This window comes from Chelmon rostratus, chromosome 7, assembly GCF_017976325.1.
Source record: "Chelmon rostratus isolate fCheRos1 chromosome 7, fCheRos1.pri, whole genome shotgun sequence".
Lineage (NCBI taxonomy): Eukaryota > Metazoa > Chordata > Actinopteri > Chaetodontiformes > Chaetodontidae > Chelmon > Chelmon rostratus.
Genome location: NC_055664.1, coordinates 4,318,245 through 4,333,404, shown reverse-complemented (window position 1 = coordinate 4,333,404; position 15,160 = coordinate 4,318,245). Strand labels below are relative to the sequence as shown.

The 15,160-nt window shown below is 42.6% G+C and overlaps 2 protein-coding genes across 3 annotated transcripts in view; both read left to right on the top strand.

Moving 5' to 3' along the window:
* Window positions 1-118: 118 nt before the first annotated feature.
* LOC121609501 (glucuronokinase with putative uridyl pyrophosphorylase) lies at window positions 119-10,321 on the top strand. The gene is made up of 23 exons (XM_041941148.1): window positions 119-257; window positions 1,221-1,327; window positions 1,463-1,507; window positions 1,625-1,778; window positions 1,908-1,979; window positions 2,191-2,279; window positions 2,431-2,587; window positions 2,813-2,890; window positions 3,867-3,958; window positions 4,116-4,221; window positions 4,338-4,417; window positions 4,504-4,572; window positions 5,824-5,884; window positions 5,980-5,996; window positions 6,104-6,161; window positions 6,700-6,792; window positions 6,899-6,959; window positions 7,051-7,164; window positions 7,991-8,048; window positions 8,347-8,415; window positions 8,491-8,554; window positions 8,895-8,966; window positions 9,723-10,321. The coding sequence occupies exons 1-23, from the start codon at window positions 201-203 to the stop codon at window positions 9,816-9,818; spliced, it is 1,869 nt and encodes a 622-aa protein (XP_041797082.1). The 5' UTR covers window positions 119-200; the 3' UTR covers window positions 9,819-10,321.
* Window positions 10,322-10,723: 402 nt separating this feature from the next.
* The window catches only part of LOC121608883 (ubiquitin-associated and SH3 domain-containing protein B-like), a 46,107-nt gene continuing 41,670 nt past the window's right edge, over window positions 10,724-15,160 (top strand). For both annotated transcript variants that reach the window (XM_041940300.1, XM_041940299.1), the window contains exon 1: window positions 10,724-10,941. In XM_041940300.1, coding sequence (XP_041796234.1) covers window positions 10,814-10,941 — 128 coding nt within the window. In that variant the 5' untranslated portion in view covers window positions 10,724-10,813. The remainder of the gene's footprint in view (window positions 10,942-15,160) is intronic.

The window sequence follows — 15,160 nt, the reverse complement described above, 5'->3', positions numbered from 1 at the left end:
TGTGTGTACATACAAAGTCTATATCGTATGTCCACCATTACGATGAACTCGTGTTAGTGGTCGCGAGTAGGTTTTATTTTGAAGGGTCTTAGCGGAAGTCCATCGTTTCATTGACGCGTGGAGAATTAAGCTCTCGCAGATGCTGTAGATGAACCTCTGCACTGTTTTTATTGAGCTAAAAACAAACTGAAGATTCAGTAATGATCTGTATTCTGCTGGTAGCCGGCCACGGCACCCTCCTAGAGACGCAAATTAAGGTAAGCGGCTTGAATTTTGCAGTAGAGAGGGGATAACTTCAAGCAGTACAAAGTTCGTTTGTCAAGCGGTCAGACTACACCACACCGTAAACCGAACTGCTTTAAGGAATCTGACAATTAACTTTGGCGTTACCTGGACGGTAGCATATGAGTGTGTTAGACCACCACTTCGCACATTTTCGTAATCTTGAGGATGCACTGGTGCTTCCGGCTGACATCTGACCCAACATACACGCCGTACTTTTTTATGAAATTACATTTTTATGATTGGCTCACACTGGTTTTCACTGCCCCCTACCGAACATTGTGGTGGAACAACGTAGGATTGCGAAAGGGACTCTTTCTTGAAAATTGAGGTTTTGTGACAATTAATGCCGTTTACTGACTTATCTATATATGCCGAATTATTGAAGGGAATGCAATGGGTGATGTAGTAGCCTTATACATATTTAATACGTGCTTGTTTTTGCCAAGAAAGAAAGACAACATAACGGAGCTAGCTTCTTTCATTAAGTTTGGCGTGAGGCTGTCTCCACGAACACCTGACAGTGCACGTATGACTCTGAGTTTGAGCTGCATGTTTATATAATGTCGCCATAACTACATTTGGCATTTTGAAGCATCTAAGCCGGTAATTACTGCACATATACACCTCACGTGGATATATCAAGACTGTAGTGCAGTATATAGAATGGGAATAGACACATTATACAATAAATCACCTGCAGTGAGCGTGGAGGGCCGGTGTTGACCATTGGAACACGCTGGATCATTAATTTCTTTTTTTAATCACAGCATCACAAACATTGTTGCCATATAGCAAAAAAGCTGTGAGGCATACAGCCAGCATCATGCATTTTTACCCTTGTTGCATACACTGATATGATGTGATTTGTTATTATGCTGATTTGTAACCAGTATTTGAACCCAGTGGTTTTTTCCACCTCTCCCCTCCTCTCCCAGAATGATGACACAGGCTTATACAGCCACCTGACTGGGGTACCAAAGGCCTTACTTCCTGGCACTGGAGGAAAGAAGATCCTTGACTTTTGGTGGGAAACGGTCAACGTGTACGTAAGAGTGACAAGCGGCCCAAACGTGATCATGCTGAACTTCTGAGTCTCATCTGAGTCTTCTTTTGCATCCTCAATCGCTCTAAAATGTTCACTGGGTAACTTCTTATTACATCTCTGATTTCTCTCCAGGCGGCAGTTGTTTACAGAAGTGTATCTGGTCACTAATGCAGACAAGTAAGGTCCAGCTGTAGTGTGACCCAGTTGATTTCATTTGGCAGCCTTGTTACAGATTCTTGCCAAAGCAGCTTTTATTCTTCTCCCGCTCTCTTCTTCTTCTGTTACACTGACCAGGTATAAGCACTATGAGCGCTGGGCCACAGCCAATGACTTCCCAGTGGAAAATGTGGTCAACGACGGCAGCACTACATTGCAGGACCGTCTTGGGGCCGTGGCTGACATGCAGCTGGCCATACGCAGCCGCAAGCTGCAGGACGACATCATAGTGGTACGATGAATCTGTCTGACGATGTCGGGGAATGTCTAATCACACAACTGCTCAGATCCATTTCGTTTTGCTTTGCAGGTTTATTCTTTTAGAACCGAATGAGTGAGGATTTTCTTTTTGTGTAAGCAGATTGCAGGAGACATGCTGTGTGCAGACCAGGACTTTGACATCGCTCAAGTGATCCGCTTCTTCAGGTCAAAAGTGAGATTTAACACAATGATAATGTGCACCAGGAGCTTTCAGTTCAGTTCACATGCACATCATCATTTTAGTGGACATCAAACCAAAATCTACCTGTAGCAGTAGCAGCAGACTGCAGGACTGTGCTTCTGCAAACTGGTAAAGATCCTCGACACAGCGTTGTAATTAGGTCAAGTCTTTTAGCAGCCCGTCCTTTGTGTCTGTGCTGCAGCCTGGAGAGCTGATCATTTACTACGAGCTGGAAGAAAGTGAGAAAAGCAGCTCCAGGGGCATCGTGGAGGTTTGCCCTGACACCCACAGGTGAGGTTTTTCCTTTGATAAAATCACAACATGCTGAAACATTAGCATTAAGAAATACTATAGTTTGTGGCGTTTCAGAACTACACTGACGTGTTTTGCACGCCACTGCATTGCAGATTTAATTTTAATCTGTTGCAGTTTTGTTCATCAGGATAACTCGCTTCTTGGAGAAGCCGCAGGAAGGGCTGACAGAGTCCCGGCTGGCCAGCGTGGTGTTTTACTGCATCCAGAGAGACACGCTGTCCTACCTGTCTGACTTCCTCAGCCTGCAGCCTCAAGCCACAGACAGGAGCTTCGGACGATTCTGGGTTCGTAACTGCGAATTCAATGAGTGTTATTTCGGTAAAAATGAATCCTTTTTGTTACTGCTGAAGTCACTTAACCATAAGCTTTGTAAAAGTTTCTTTGTGTTAGATTTTCCACCACCATGGGCTTAGCGCTGAATTCTGCACCCTGTACAAAGGCAGCGTCTCTGCATCATGAATTGAAACCAATAGTAAAACCAATTGCTTCCATGGCTCCTGTGTCTTCAGGAGTGGCTCGTTAATGAGAAGCAGCGCGACGTGTTTGGAATGAAGCTTCCTACTGGCTTCCAGCTCATTGGACAAGTGGTGAGTATCCTGAAATCAGTTCATCAGTCATGTTCTGTTTTGTTCACCCAGCGTTGGCTTCAGATTCATGGATTTTAATGGACAAAGCAAGAAAAGAAGTCCTGGAACTGAAATCTGAATTATACACTATTACACAGTTTGTCATGTTTACTCAAGAAAATAATGATGATCATTCTTAACTTGAAGAATCAGACATTTTTATTTTGCATTTTCTTCTTCCTTTTCAAAACCTACCCACAATGCAACTCAACTGCCAACATTTCAGTCAGAGCTTCGGGTGTGCTATGCTCGTTGCACCTAATTTAGCCTCTAACAGAGACGAGGAGCAGGTAAACTCACTTCTTTAACTGCGCATCACCAGATTTTTTTCACTTTCAAACTTGTAGTCTTTAATCCCATCAGATTTCACAGAGCTCCCTCTGGACACAGGTTTTATACAACTTTTTCCTATGCAGTAGTACTCCACAACACCTGGAAACACACTTAATGTGTAAAATTCCCCTTTAACGTGCAAAGCATATTGCAGTGTGTTGAAACTGCACTAAGCAATTTTGCAAGAGGCAGGAAGAGAAAATGCTTAAATATTTTAACGTTTGAAAGCTGCCGTCATTGCAGACATCATGTAATGTCGCATCAGCTGCAAATGGGGCACTTGGTCCTTAATGTCTTGTACTTATCTGCTGTCAGTTCAGAGTAAAATCTAAAGGGGATGAGTCTGAGTACTTGTTATTGGTCGTTGGGAGTAAGTTTATCATTACAGTTTTTCTTAATGGCTTAAGTACATTTTCTGAAACTGTTCTCAAAGAGAAAGCATTCACCACACCATTTTATACTGAGCAGCACAACACTTCATCTGTCCTGCAAAAGGCTTCTGTTCCTCACTCAAATCATTGAACTCCTGTGTGAAAAGTGAATATCTTGATCGTATGTTACAGTTATTGTCTCTCTGATAGCGTGCTTCCTCTTGACATCCCAGGGCCTGTCAGACTACACCAAGTGGCTCACCCACTACTCCACCAAGCAACAAGACGATCCCGCGAAACCAATCACATGCCGATCATTTGCCAGGTCAGAGAACACCAGCACAAATGACTATCACTCCACTTGGTCAGATAACTGTGTTTTCCAGCTTGCAAATAAAAGCCTTTTCCTCCTAACTCCCAAGAAAAGCCTTGAATGTTTGAGCACTGTAAGAACTCACTTCCAAATATGTGATGACTCACAGGGTTGGATTAATGGGGAATCCCTCAGACGGCTTCAACGGCAAGACCATCGCTATGTCCATCTCTAACTTCTGGGCTGAGGTCACTCTAGTGGAGAGCCAGACTTTGGTAAAACACGCACGCACACACACACACACACACACACTTATGCACTGTCATAAGCTAAAACACTTTCATCAGGGACATGTTGTGCAATAGTCATGTGACTTTCTGTGACTTCTCAGGTTTTAGTCCCTCATCCACTCAATGACCCCACAGAGTTCGGAAGCTTACAAGATCTGTTCTGTATCAGCAGGAAAGAAGGGTGTGTGTGTACAATGAGATAAAATACATGGCAGAGATGGTCATGTTCAGGCTTTTTCTGAATGTCCTGTTCATCATCCCTTGTAGGTACCTGGGAGGTCTGCGGCTGCTGCAGGCTACCTGCAAGAAGTTCTACCAGTTCTGCTCCAAACAAGGGTGAGATAACGGACTGAGATAACACAGAGCAGCATATGAATCGTTGCCACTGTAAGTCTCGCGACAAGAGATTGTGTTTTACATCAGAAGCAGATATGTGTCCGTAGTGCTGTGCAGGATCACGTCACATCTTGGATAAAAGATTTGATTACATTCAAATGTGGCAAATATGAGCATTAGCATGTCCTCTTTACCTCCAGCTGTGACGCGCACTTTCTAGCAAAGGCTCTTTTCATGTTTATCACCATGGATACCGCTATAACTCACCCAACATCCAGGGTGTCTCTTGCAGTTGAAAATAGTTAATCAATGACCAAGTGTAAAAAAAACATATTCCGATCCTTTACTTCAGTAAAAGTTAGAATAGAATATCGTAAAAATATTTCATTACTTTCATATCTGTACTCTAAATAAGAAGCTGGTCTGGCACATAATCACCTGTAAAATCACAACTTGTGCCTTTATACTTGTACAGATCAATCTAAATGAGATATTACATGTTTATCAGAGAGCCTGCTCATCGCTGCTGCAGTGTATGAATGTTTTGTGAATGGCTGAATGCTGAGTTATATTGTAAGGCACTTTGAGTGGTCAGTAAGATTGGAAAGAGGTATAGAAACACAGTCCATTTACTTCAGTCAAAGCCTACACACTGTGGACCTTCAGACAACATCAGCTGACAGACAAAACACTGTCCATATTTGTTTACATTTTGGAAAATTGCCACCATTAGCAGTATTACCTTCTAGCAGGTCCTCATTGCAGTAGATGGATGGATGTCTTTCATACTGAGGAAAACGTTATGTTTTTTTCTTAATTCTCAGCCAAGTCCTCCAGTTACAAAAAGTTATTTTTTCTATGATTTCTTAGCAAGTTTATGGACATTTATTCTCAGTCGACATAGTCGTAAATAATGATAGCTATATAAAGTAGTAAAAAATGGACACTCTCAAGTAGTAATACTGAAGTACAGGTACCTCAAAGTTCTTCTCAAGCAACGTAGTGGAGTAAATGTGCTTAGTGTAAATATATTGCACAGTCTTTGAGATGAAGTGTTGATTAAATGGACTCCATAAGGCACATTAAGACGTGTAGATCCATTGTACAAATATCAATAGATGAAGGAAAAGCTTCACAAGACATTTTCATTGTGGTTTGTGTTTTTTATTTAAGGACTCTCAGTGTTAAGGGTCTCTGTTAGTGCTAGTGAGTGCTCATTCAGTGCCTGCTGTGTGTTTCTTTTTACTGCAGTATCGCTTTGACAAAGCAGAACTTCACGCTGAAGTACGACACCAACATTCCCCGGCAAGTGGTGAGGATCCATTCAGATACTGCGGTCACGACACACAGTGTGAAATGTGAACATGTCATGTACTGATGAAATGATTTGTCTCTGTTTTAATGAAGGGCCTCGCTGGAAGCAGGTAAGCAGTTCAGCTGACGATTTCCTGTCTGCGCAGACCAATTTAAAGGCAATACTGCACATTTTGAATTTAATCATTTGCTTGTTTACTATCCTCCCTTTCCACAGTGCCATCGTCTCAGCTACCCTGAAGTGTCTTATGAAATTCTACAACATCACAGACAATGTGAGGATGGTCTATATTGACAGCACAGTTGTCATTAGTCCCATTTGCTATTATCGAAACCTCTGTCTGATTATTGAAGCCCTTTTACAAACCACTTGAGACAAAAGATGCCCCAACCAGTTGACAAGGAAATCACGATAAATGTGTATTTGATACAAAAGGTTTTTATCTACGTACATGTTGGCAGATTCAGTGAGCACCTAGATGTCCATAGCCAACAATGCTACACAGTTAGTTTTGGTGCTTTAACCTTTAACTACAACTGAAAACTGGAAGTAATAAGTCATCTAAGCCTTTAGAAAAAACAAAGCAACAGCATTGACTCTTGGTTTCCCACAGGACTGGAACCCAGCTCTCCTGGGTGAAAGTCCTGTGTTTGACCTATTCATCCGCCACAACCTCCTCCCTCTGTGGCCTTTGCCGCTCTTTATACCACGCCATGTGGTGACGGGTGAAAACAGCCGAATAGATGCCACATGACTCTTCTCACCTGGGTACAAATGGACTCTCTGTTCTATTCTTCTTTGTTGCACTCCAGGATCTCCCAAAGCCGATTCGAGCCAACTTCATCCTCAACGTGGAGACTGATGAACTTTTCATTACTGCCGGCCTGCAGGACAGAGTCGTGCAGGTCGGTAACAGAGTCAGCGCTGCACAGATGCACAGGGCACAACATGTCACTATCTTTCATTTAATGCCTGTCGCAGCATGAATTGTTGGCCCGTCTGTCTTTGCAGGTCTATGAAGGCTTAGTCTACATGGATTTCAGCAAGAAGCTCATGGAAGATCAGGGCTACGGTACTGAAGTCGCCGTCTGCCTGTAGATGCTAAGAAGATGATACAGATACACGTCTTTTCTAATGTGTGTGTGTTTGTTTATCATTCTCAGGGAACTATGTTTCTATGGACATGACTGGGCTCCCACCGTTCTGGCTGGCTTACCTGAGCGACCCCAGTGACTCTGGACGCATCCACAGCAACATCAGACAGCGCTGGCTCAGCGGTTTGTCCTCATATCATATGTATTTCACTGGCTCCCTGAGGTTCACGATGTCAAATATATAACTGCTGAAATGTCTTCACAAACGAGCTATTTGCTGTTTGACCAATGTGCTTTGGATTTGATATTTGGAAAAGGAGATGATGATTTTAGTCATATTTTTTAGGGATGGCAATGCCAGTCTGTCAGTGAGTCCACCTCTTTGGTCCAGACTGTAATGTCTTGACAATTATTGGATGGATTTCCATTTTATTTCACCAGAATAACCTACTCAGTATCAATACTGCTTTCCAGGAAGTTCTGGGTACATGTATAAATGGCGGTCATGTTCCCCTCAGGATGAATCACTCCAGCTTTGGTGATCCCCTGGCTTTTCTCTAATGTCATCATCTGGTCGAATTTCATTTTCAATCTGGGCAAAACTTTGGTTTATGACCAAATACCATATCAAAAATAATGATACTCGTCATTCTAATCCGTCTCAGCTGTGCTCAGTGCCAATTAGCGACCATTAGCATGCTAATACACTAAACTGTGACCAGCTAAACATCAGCATGTTAGCATTTTCATTGCGAGCATGTTCCCATGCTCACATTAGCTCAAAGCACGTCCTCACAGAGCTGTGAGCACGGCTGCAGTCTATCAGGCTTGTTCTCTTTTGTAATATCACCTCACTGAAATGCAGAGTCACACATTTCAGTTTTCGATAAATAGACTAAAATGTTCTTCAGTCCTTGTGCATATTTTCATCTTTCTGCTCCTTGAAGGAGTTCTAAAACTGAAACACTGGTTCAGCTGATGAACTGCTTCCATGTCCGTCTCTCCACAGGGGAGCCTCTGGTAGTTGAGGCCATGAAGACTTTTGCTGAGCTCACTGATCAAGCCAGGTTGGTTTTAAGTGGATTGTTGCTCAAGAATTTTGCAATAAACAACAATAGAGGTTTTGTCAAATAAGCATCGGATTAATTATGTCTCGTGTTTGCACAACAGTCTCAAAGTGCCTTCGGGCTTTCTGAAATGTGTACAAGGTTTATACACTGTTAGTTCAGGGAAATACCACATGCAAAGTGTTGCTGCAACTCTGCTGACAAAAACTTACCTAGTTTTTGTGTTTGTAGTGGTATTTCAGAAGTTTAAAGAAACTCTGTCTTACCTTTGCATTGATTGAAAATTTCCTCCCCTCAGGACGGCTCTGCAGGACAGAGACTGGAGCCGTCTGGCACAACTGATGGACCAGAACTTTGAGCTGCGGAGGTAAACTGTATGTTTTGATGTGAGCCATCATTCATGTTACAGCTACACTCACAGCTAAAGTAACATCTCCCACAGGACTGTCTACACTGATGACTGTCTGGGCCCTGGGAATCTTAAGATGGTTCAGCTGGCAAAACAGGTTGGTGCTTAGTGGTTCCACTATTGTTGTTGCACCATGTGATGAAGCTCTCTATCAGTCCTCTGCTGCTCTGGAAAAATAGTCTCTAAGAGAAGACACCATGTTTCTCACTGGACATTATTCACAGGATCATACATGTCAATACAGTGATGATTTCCATTTCACTTAAAATACACTTGACACTTTTTATTAATTTTTTCAGTCTTCACTACATATATTATTTAATTCTGGACAGACATGGATGTAGACTGCAAATCGAATGGTTGGCAGAGGCATACAACCATGAGGCAGTAATTCTAGTTCTGTTGTGCATTCATAGAGTCTTTGCTGTTTCTTGCAGTTTGGCTCGGCGGTGAAGTTACCAGGCAGTGGGGGGGCCGTCGTGGGTCTGTGTCTGGATAATGCAAGACTGGTAAGGCTGCAGTATGAAGAAGTTGTTGTCTTTAGCAAACAACCTCTACTAATTTTATCAAAATAGTTAAAAAGCAAGTACAATCAAATTAGACTGAATATAGATATCTGAAATGACACACCCTGGTAAACCATGTGAAGCTTGGGTATAGTATTTAAAATATGTTTAATAACATGTCCAGATTAGCATGTGCATACATTGTACAACATTTACAACCTACAAAGCACCTAATTAAAGACCCTGAAGTAAAGCTACCCTAAACCAAACCCTGAACTTAAACATAACCAAAGATATATGTATATATGTATATATATATGTAAGTATATGAGGCTCAAATAGAGACTGAGATGAAGTTAGAAGTGCTTTAAGTGGAAGAAAAAGCCAGTATGGCTCTTTAGGTTTAGATGTTCATCAACATGTCACCCTAGGAGACTTTGGTGGGCATCTCTCTGTCAATAACTCAGTTGTTTATTTTCATTATTGGATTTGTGTTGCAGGTATTTCCAATATTGTGTTCAAATGGACCAAATGGAGTCCCTCCTATATGAGTCCAGTGCAAAGATGTCAACAGCCAATAATATATTTTGCAATTATGCACAGAAAAATGCATTTAAATCAATCAATCAATCAATTTCTTACATGATGGGAGACTGACTGAAGTCTTCACATCCTGACTGCATTAGTAATTAAATTCTGTGTTTGTCCAGCTGACATCAAAGCCCTGCTGTCTGATGCAGTCTGTGTTTGGTCCACTAGGTGGAGATGAGGCAGGCTTTCCAGGAGGCAGGCTGTGTCTTCTGTGTCATCACACCATACAACCCATCTGCCAGCACCGTCGGCGGCCGACACTAACCTCACATCTCCCCACGACTCAGTCAGGCTGTGCTAGGCCAGTTCACGGCCATCGGTTGGATATGGCACAGCGTTTTCTTCAGTGGGTCCCATTGTCATTTCACAGGACTTCTGACTGCAATGGACAGCAAAGATCAAGATCACTGACATGGAATTATGTGTGAGCCACAAATGAAACAATCAGGGTTGCTATTAGGATCTTTACTCTTTGATGATGGGTTGTGTAATCATTTACCAGAATGACCCAATAATGTTTAGTCAAACGTCAGCTCTCTCTCTCTATCTCTTTGTCCCTAGAAAATGTTTGAAACTTTAGTTTGGTGTGAGATTCAGGATATTTATGGACATTTAAGGTGTAGTGAGTCAACGCCCTTGTGTCAGATTTATCATCCAAAAGTGTAAAAATGATATAATTATTTTTCTACATGTGTGATACACCAATTGTATAGATTATATAGACTTAATCATATTATCTTTATAATGAAGCTAATTTTATACAGAAATTAAAGGCATTTTTATATAGCTACTAGTGTTTTGTCATTTATACTGTGTAGCTTGTATGTAATGCAGCATTGAGCCCGTCCCTCACCCATATTACACACACACACACACACACACAAGATACTTGAGAGTAAAGCCACCCAGGCAAACTCGTTAAATTAACGTTGTGCACATTGTATGAGGCTCTCTTCCTCCCGCAAACGCCATGAATCCTGCTGTGCTGTGCTGTGTTGTGTTCACTGTCATGTGCTGTGTTGTGTTCACTGTCCTGCCACCCTCCTGTATGAATTCATTGAACACATCTCATTTGCTGGTTCCTCCAGTGGGCGGAGTAGCGGCGCTCAGCCTGGCCGCGCAGCGCCGCTCTCAGCTCCGCTCCGTGTAGTCGCCGTTATTGCTCCACTCATGCGGAGCCAGCCGTCGCTCATGGACTAGCCGGAGGTCTGCTGGTGGACTGAGTCGGGCTTGTCGCGTACTGGGTGACCTAGTGGACCATGGCTGCCAAAGAGGACCTTTACAGTAAAATCCTCCCTCGGAGGCTCCGGCAGAACCGGCCGGGCTCAGTGAAATGTGGCTCCAACTTGGACGTGCTGTTATCCATGGGCTTCCCCAGACCAAGGGCGTAAGTAGCCTGACCGAACCACCGTGTATGTGTGTGTTTGTGGGGGCTGGAGGATTATATGCACGTCAGAGGTCGTCCGGGGACCCGGCGGGGACATGGCCGGCGTGTGAGCAGTGAGTAACGGTTATGGGAGCTCCGTTAGCGGACGGGTCAAACGCAGCATCCCTCCACACTCGCCGTTTCCCCGCATCGTTTTTCGGTGTGCGCAGCTAGCTGGTGTGCCTTGTATACAACTGTACACAACTGAGGAGAAGACAGGAGTCAAATAAAGTGTGATACAGCAGATTTAAATACAGTAAAACACCGGAATAACGTCGGGTGTGACTGAACAGAGCTCGTAAGAGAAGAGCCGAGCGAAGCGGAACAAAATTAGCAAGAATAGAGCAGAAAAGTTAACAGAAGAGTAACGTTAGCTTCAAATACAAGAAAAACGCCCCGAAAATGTGAATATATTTTCCCTTTTCGCTCTTAATTATTTTTAGTCGTTGCTCTCATTGAAGATTGATTTGTTAAAGCTTTATTAGAAAACATAATTAGTTTAAATAAACGCTATACTTCCTTAACTTCACTTATTGCAGTTTATTCCAGTTTGCTCAGATGCACTACGAGTAGGAGCCTGATGTTTCAGCCATGTTCTTGAGGAGCTGTCATACGCAAACTATTGAGAAAACTGGAGTCAGGAGTGCTGGAGTCATGACTGAAGTGGAGGGGGTGTCATACGGTTCACCCTGTGTCCTCTGCTGTTGCTGAATGGAGGGACTGTCTTTGACTTGGCCAGATCAGTGAGTTCACATCCGTCCTGTCGGCTACAGGCGCTCACTGTAAACACAACGCTACTGTACACCACCAGCCGGGAAAGCAGCACAGGAACACAACCGCTAGCATTTCTCATTTTTTTTGGTGATATTTGCACTTTCAAAATGTGTGTGTTGTTTGATTGCTCTGATCCCATCTGGTGAGGAGCGGTGGATGCTAGCACAGCTACCAGCGGTGTGGAGAGGTCCACGGAGTGGGACCTGTCTCTGTGAATCAGTGTGCGCAGTCAATGGGTTGCTGGCTCTGATTATAGGTTACTGATTGAATGGACACTGAGTCAGTGGAGTGGGACATGATTCTGGGGCAGCACATGATTATAATAATATAGCAGCTGCAGCACTGCATAGTGTGTGTCACATAAAAACACACATGTCATTTTGTGTTTGAAAGATGTCTGCTGTCAGCTAACATGCTCATGTAAACTACAGTGTCTTGCACAGTGGCTGTTGCAGGGTTTTTTGGGGTGAGCAGAGTAAGACAAAAGCACAGCATAAACATCTTCTTAAACTGATGTGGCAACTTGAATGGATTAGTTAGCAGTTGTCTATTGACCCATCCAGCAGATGTAGAGAAACAGTAACATTTATTCAGAGTTGTCTTTTTGACTCCACTAACGCCTGAGGGAAACATCTGATTCTTTAGCCGGTAAATGCTCCACTGTGTTCACCAGCTTTGTCTGCTGCACCGTACGGGGCTGTAACAGAGCTGTTTTGCCTCCTGTCTGACTGACCCCTTACTTTTGGTCCTTATAAATGTGATGTGATCGAAATATGTACTGGGTGGGAAATTTTACAATTTTAGAATACATATTTTAAGTCCTCTAATTGTCACAAATGTATCTTTGGCATTTCTGTGCAGCAATTTCTTGCTGCATATATATCTGCACATATACACCAGTATAGCAGAGTCTGTGGTAAGCTATCAGCGGGCTGTTTTTTTGGCATGGCTCTAGTATGCATTCTGATCACTGCAACTCTCAGAGGTCATTTGTTTGTCAAATGCTATGGCCATAACTGTGACATCATTTTCCATGAACTCCATGATGGCTGTCATTGACTCACAGAACCTCTTCTTCTTCTTCTTCTAAAAAAAAAAACCCACTTAAACGTAAAATACATCACTTCCTGTGTACCAGAGGGTTTTCCAAGGAACAACCTCTCTGACACCAGCCGGTCAGAGCAGCAGATGGAAAAGCTTGCATAAACCGTCTACGGTTGGATCAGTATTGTGTCATATTAATTAGTGAAAGTAGCTGAACCTATTTTTGTCCATATTATTTAAAGTCTGGGGGAAATCTCACAGCACTGCTCTTTCTTTTAGTTCACAGGCTTGACCTTGGGAGCCTCTCCACCCCCTTCACCCAGACAGATGTCATACATCATGAGTGTTTGTGTGTACGTGTAAGTGTGTGCCTGTGTGTATGTCAGAGGAAGTGTGCTGTGGTTTGCTGAATGGACAGAGCAGATGATGATGGGCCCCCTGGCAGGCCAGTGCTGGCCTAGAACACACTCCCTCAGGGAAGCCACAGCCTCTTTTATATCAGCCCATGACTGTTTGGCCTTCACATGGCCACTTATTAACTCCCTCTCTGTGTCTGTCTGTCTCTCCCTCTTTTTTCTGTCTAAAGCGGTTGACCCACTATAGTTCCTGACCAACTTCAGGTGTCCTGGTTCTGCTCTGAAAGGATTATTTCTGTGTCGAAACATTAAATTTATCTGCTCTTCTAGTCGCGCCATTGTTTTGGTTCGGGGGCATCCCCCACATTGCTATCAGTGTTCACACAAGGGAGCAGATGCCCTCTGGCTTGAGTTTAGTCATATCAGTACAGGAGGATATGAATGATAATGCAATAATGGCAGAAATATGAAATTTTTTTACTAGGGCTAAACGATATGCAAAAAATAATTCCATTACGATTGTTTTGACAGATTGCCACTGAGATATTAGTTGTAATGGTCGCGTTTGTAATGGGAATGGTATTTTTTGCATTTCATCTTCACTGAAACACATGAACATACAACAAATAACCCTAACCCCACTCTGCATGCTGACTCAATATATACATATATACATATATATGTATATGTATATCTATTTTATTGTGCTTCTTGGTTACAGTTTTCCGTTTACAAAGTTTTTCTCCATAGACAAGAATACACTTTCCAGAAAAGACTGAATAATAAATGTATCTTTCTTACATGACAATTTTTAATTCAATTTCAGGTGTAAAACTCACAAAATAATCTTATCAAATCCTGTCAGAGGAACACAGTCTCCAGTAAGTTACTGTACGTGGCTCTGATAATAATAAGAATCTATCCTGCCGTTGTTAATAACCGACATTTCCATCATTTTGAAACCAGGAAATGGCTGTAGGTCTAATGTCCATTGACTTCGGTTGAATCACTCTGAAAACAAAATCGATTATGCACTTTATTCTCGCCTCTGGGGAGAAAAAGCTTCCAGCAAGTCACAAGGTGCCACTCCTCGACTTCGTAAGTGACAGTCTCGTGCAGGTCGGCATAATTTAAGCACGAAACGAGCAGAGTCATGCTTGTTTTTACAAGAATACTGACTGGGCTGCTTGAACATCTCTGCGTGCTGACTCAGACTCAGAGACTCATTGGAACCAAAGTCAGTTAGTATTGAATCCAAGGCCAAGAAAGCTTTGTGCTCGGGAATACATGTATCATCATGAGGCATCAGAAGTTTGCACAGGCATCAGTCCATTCAAAAAATGAAAAATCCTGGCTGAAGGACGCCAGTGTGTCTCTCGTTGCCTGCATAAAACTCTTGTGTGTTTTTGCAAGTTGATTTGGTTGAAGTTCTCACTCTCTAAGGCCATGATAAGATCATTTCTCTGTCACCCTTCTTATAAAGACTGATGAGATTCTATATGAGCGCATGATTTTCCACCAAAGTTGCACATAAGAAGTCTGAGATGTATTTTGATTGTAGTCCTTGACCAGACAAGAAGACCAGAGACACATACTTGTAGATGAAGATTATGTAGAGAGAAGCATGGTGTCGGTAATGCTACAGCAGCATGCAGAGTGCTGTGTAGCTGAAACGCTGGGGTGTTTCGTGCCTCTAGATATCAGTATTGTCAGGGTAGCTAGCCACACAGCTGTGCCAGTTGCTCCACTGATGCACACACACACACATAATAACATTGGTATTATCGTAGGGAAAACGTAGGTGTTGTGTGGGGGAGATAGGGAATAGAAAAATGATTAAATGTGTGTAAAAAAAACGAGAAACTGGAAAATGAAATGAAGTAGTGAATGAAAAATAGAAGACTACAATAAATTGTATTTATTCTATCAACTGATTAGTCAGATGGAAAAGAATAAAAAGCTTTTTACTTTTTATCAACCAGTTGGAGGTCATATGTTTCTCTTTG

Excerpts from the sequence above, each read along its gene's own strand:
- LOC121609501 (XM_041941148.1), top strand. The coding sequence starts at position 201 with ATGATCTGTATTCTGCTGGTAGCCGGCCACGGCACCCTCCTAGAGACG. Across the intron at positions 1,508-1,624 it reads CTGGTCACTAATGCAGACAA|GTATAAGCACTATGAGCGCT; the intron begins GTAAGGTCCAGC and ends TACACTGACCAG. Across the intron at positions 2,891-3,866 it reads TCCAGCTCATTGGACAAGTG|GGCCTGTCAGACTACACCAA; the intron begins GTGAGTATCCTG and ends TTGACATCCCAG.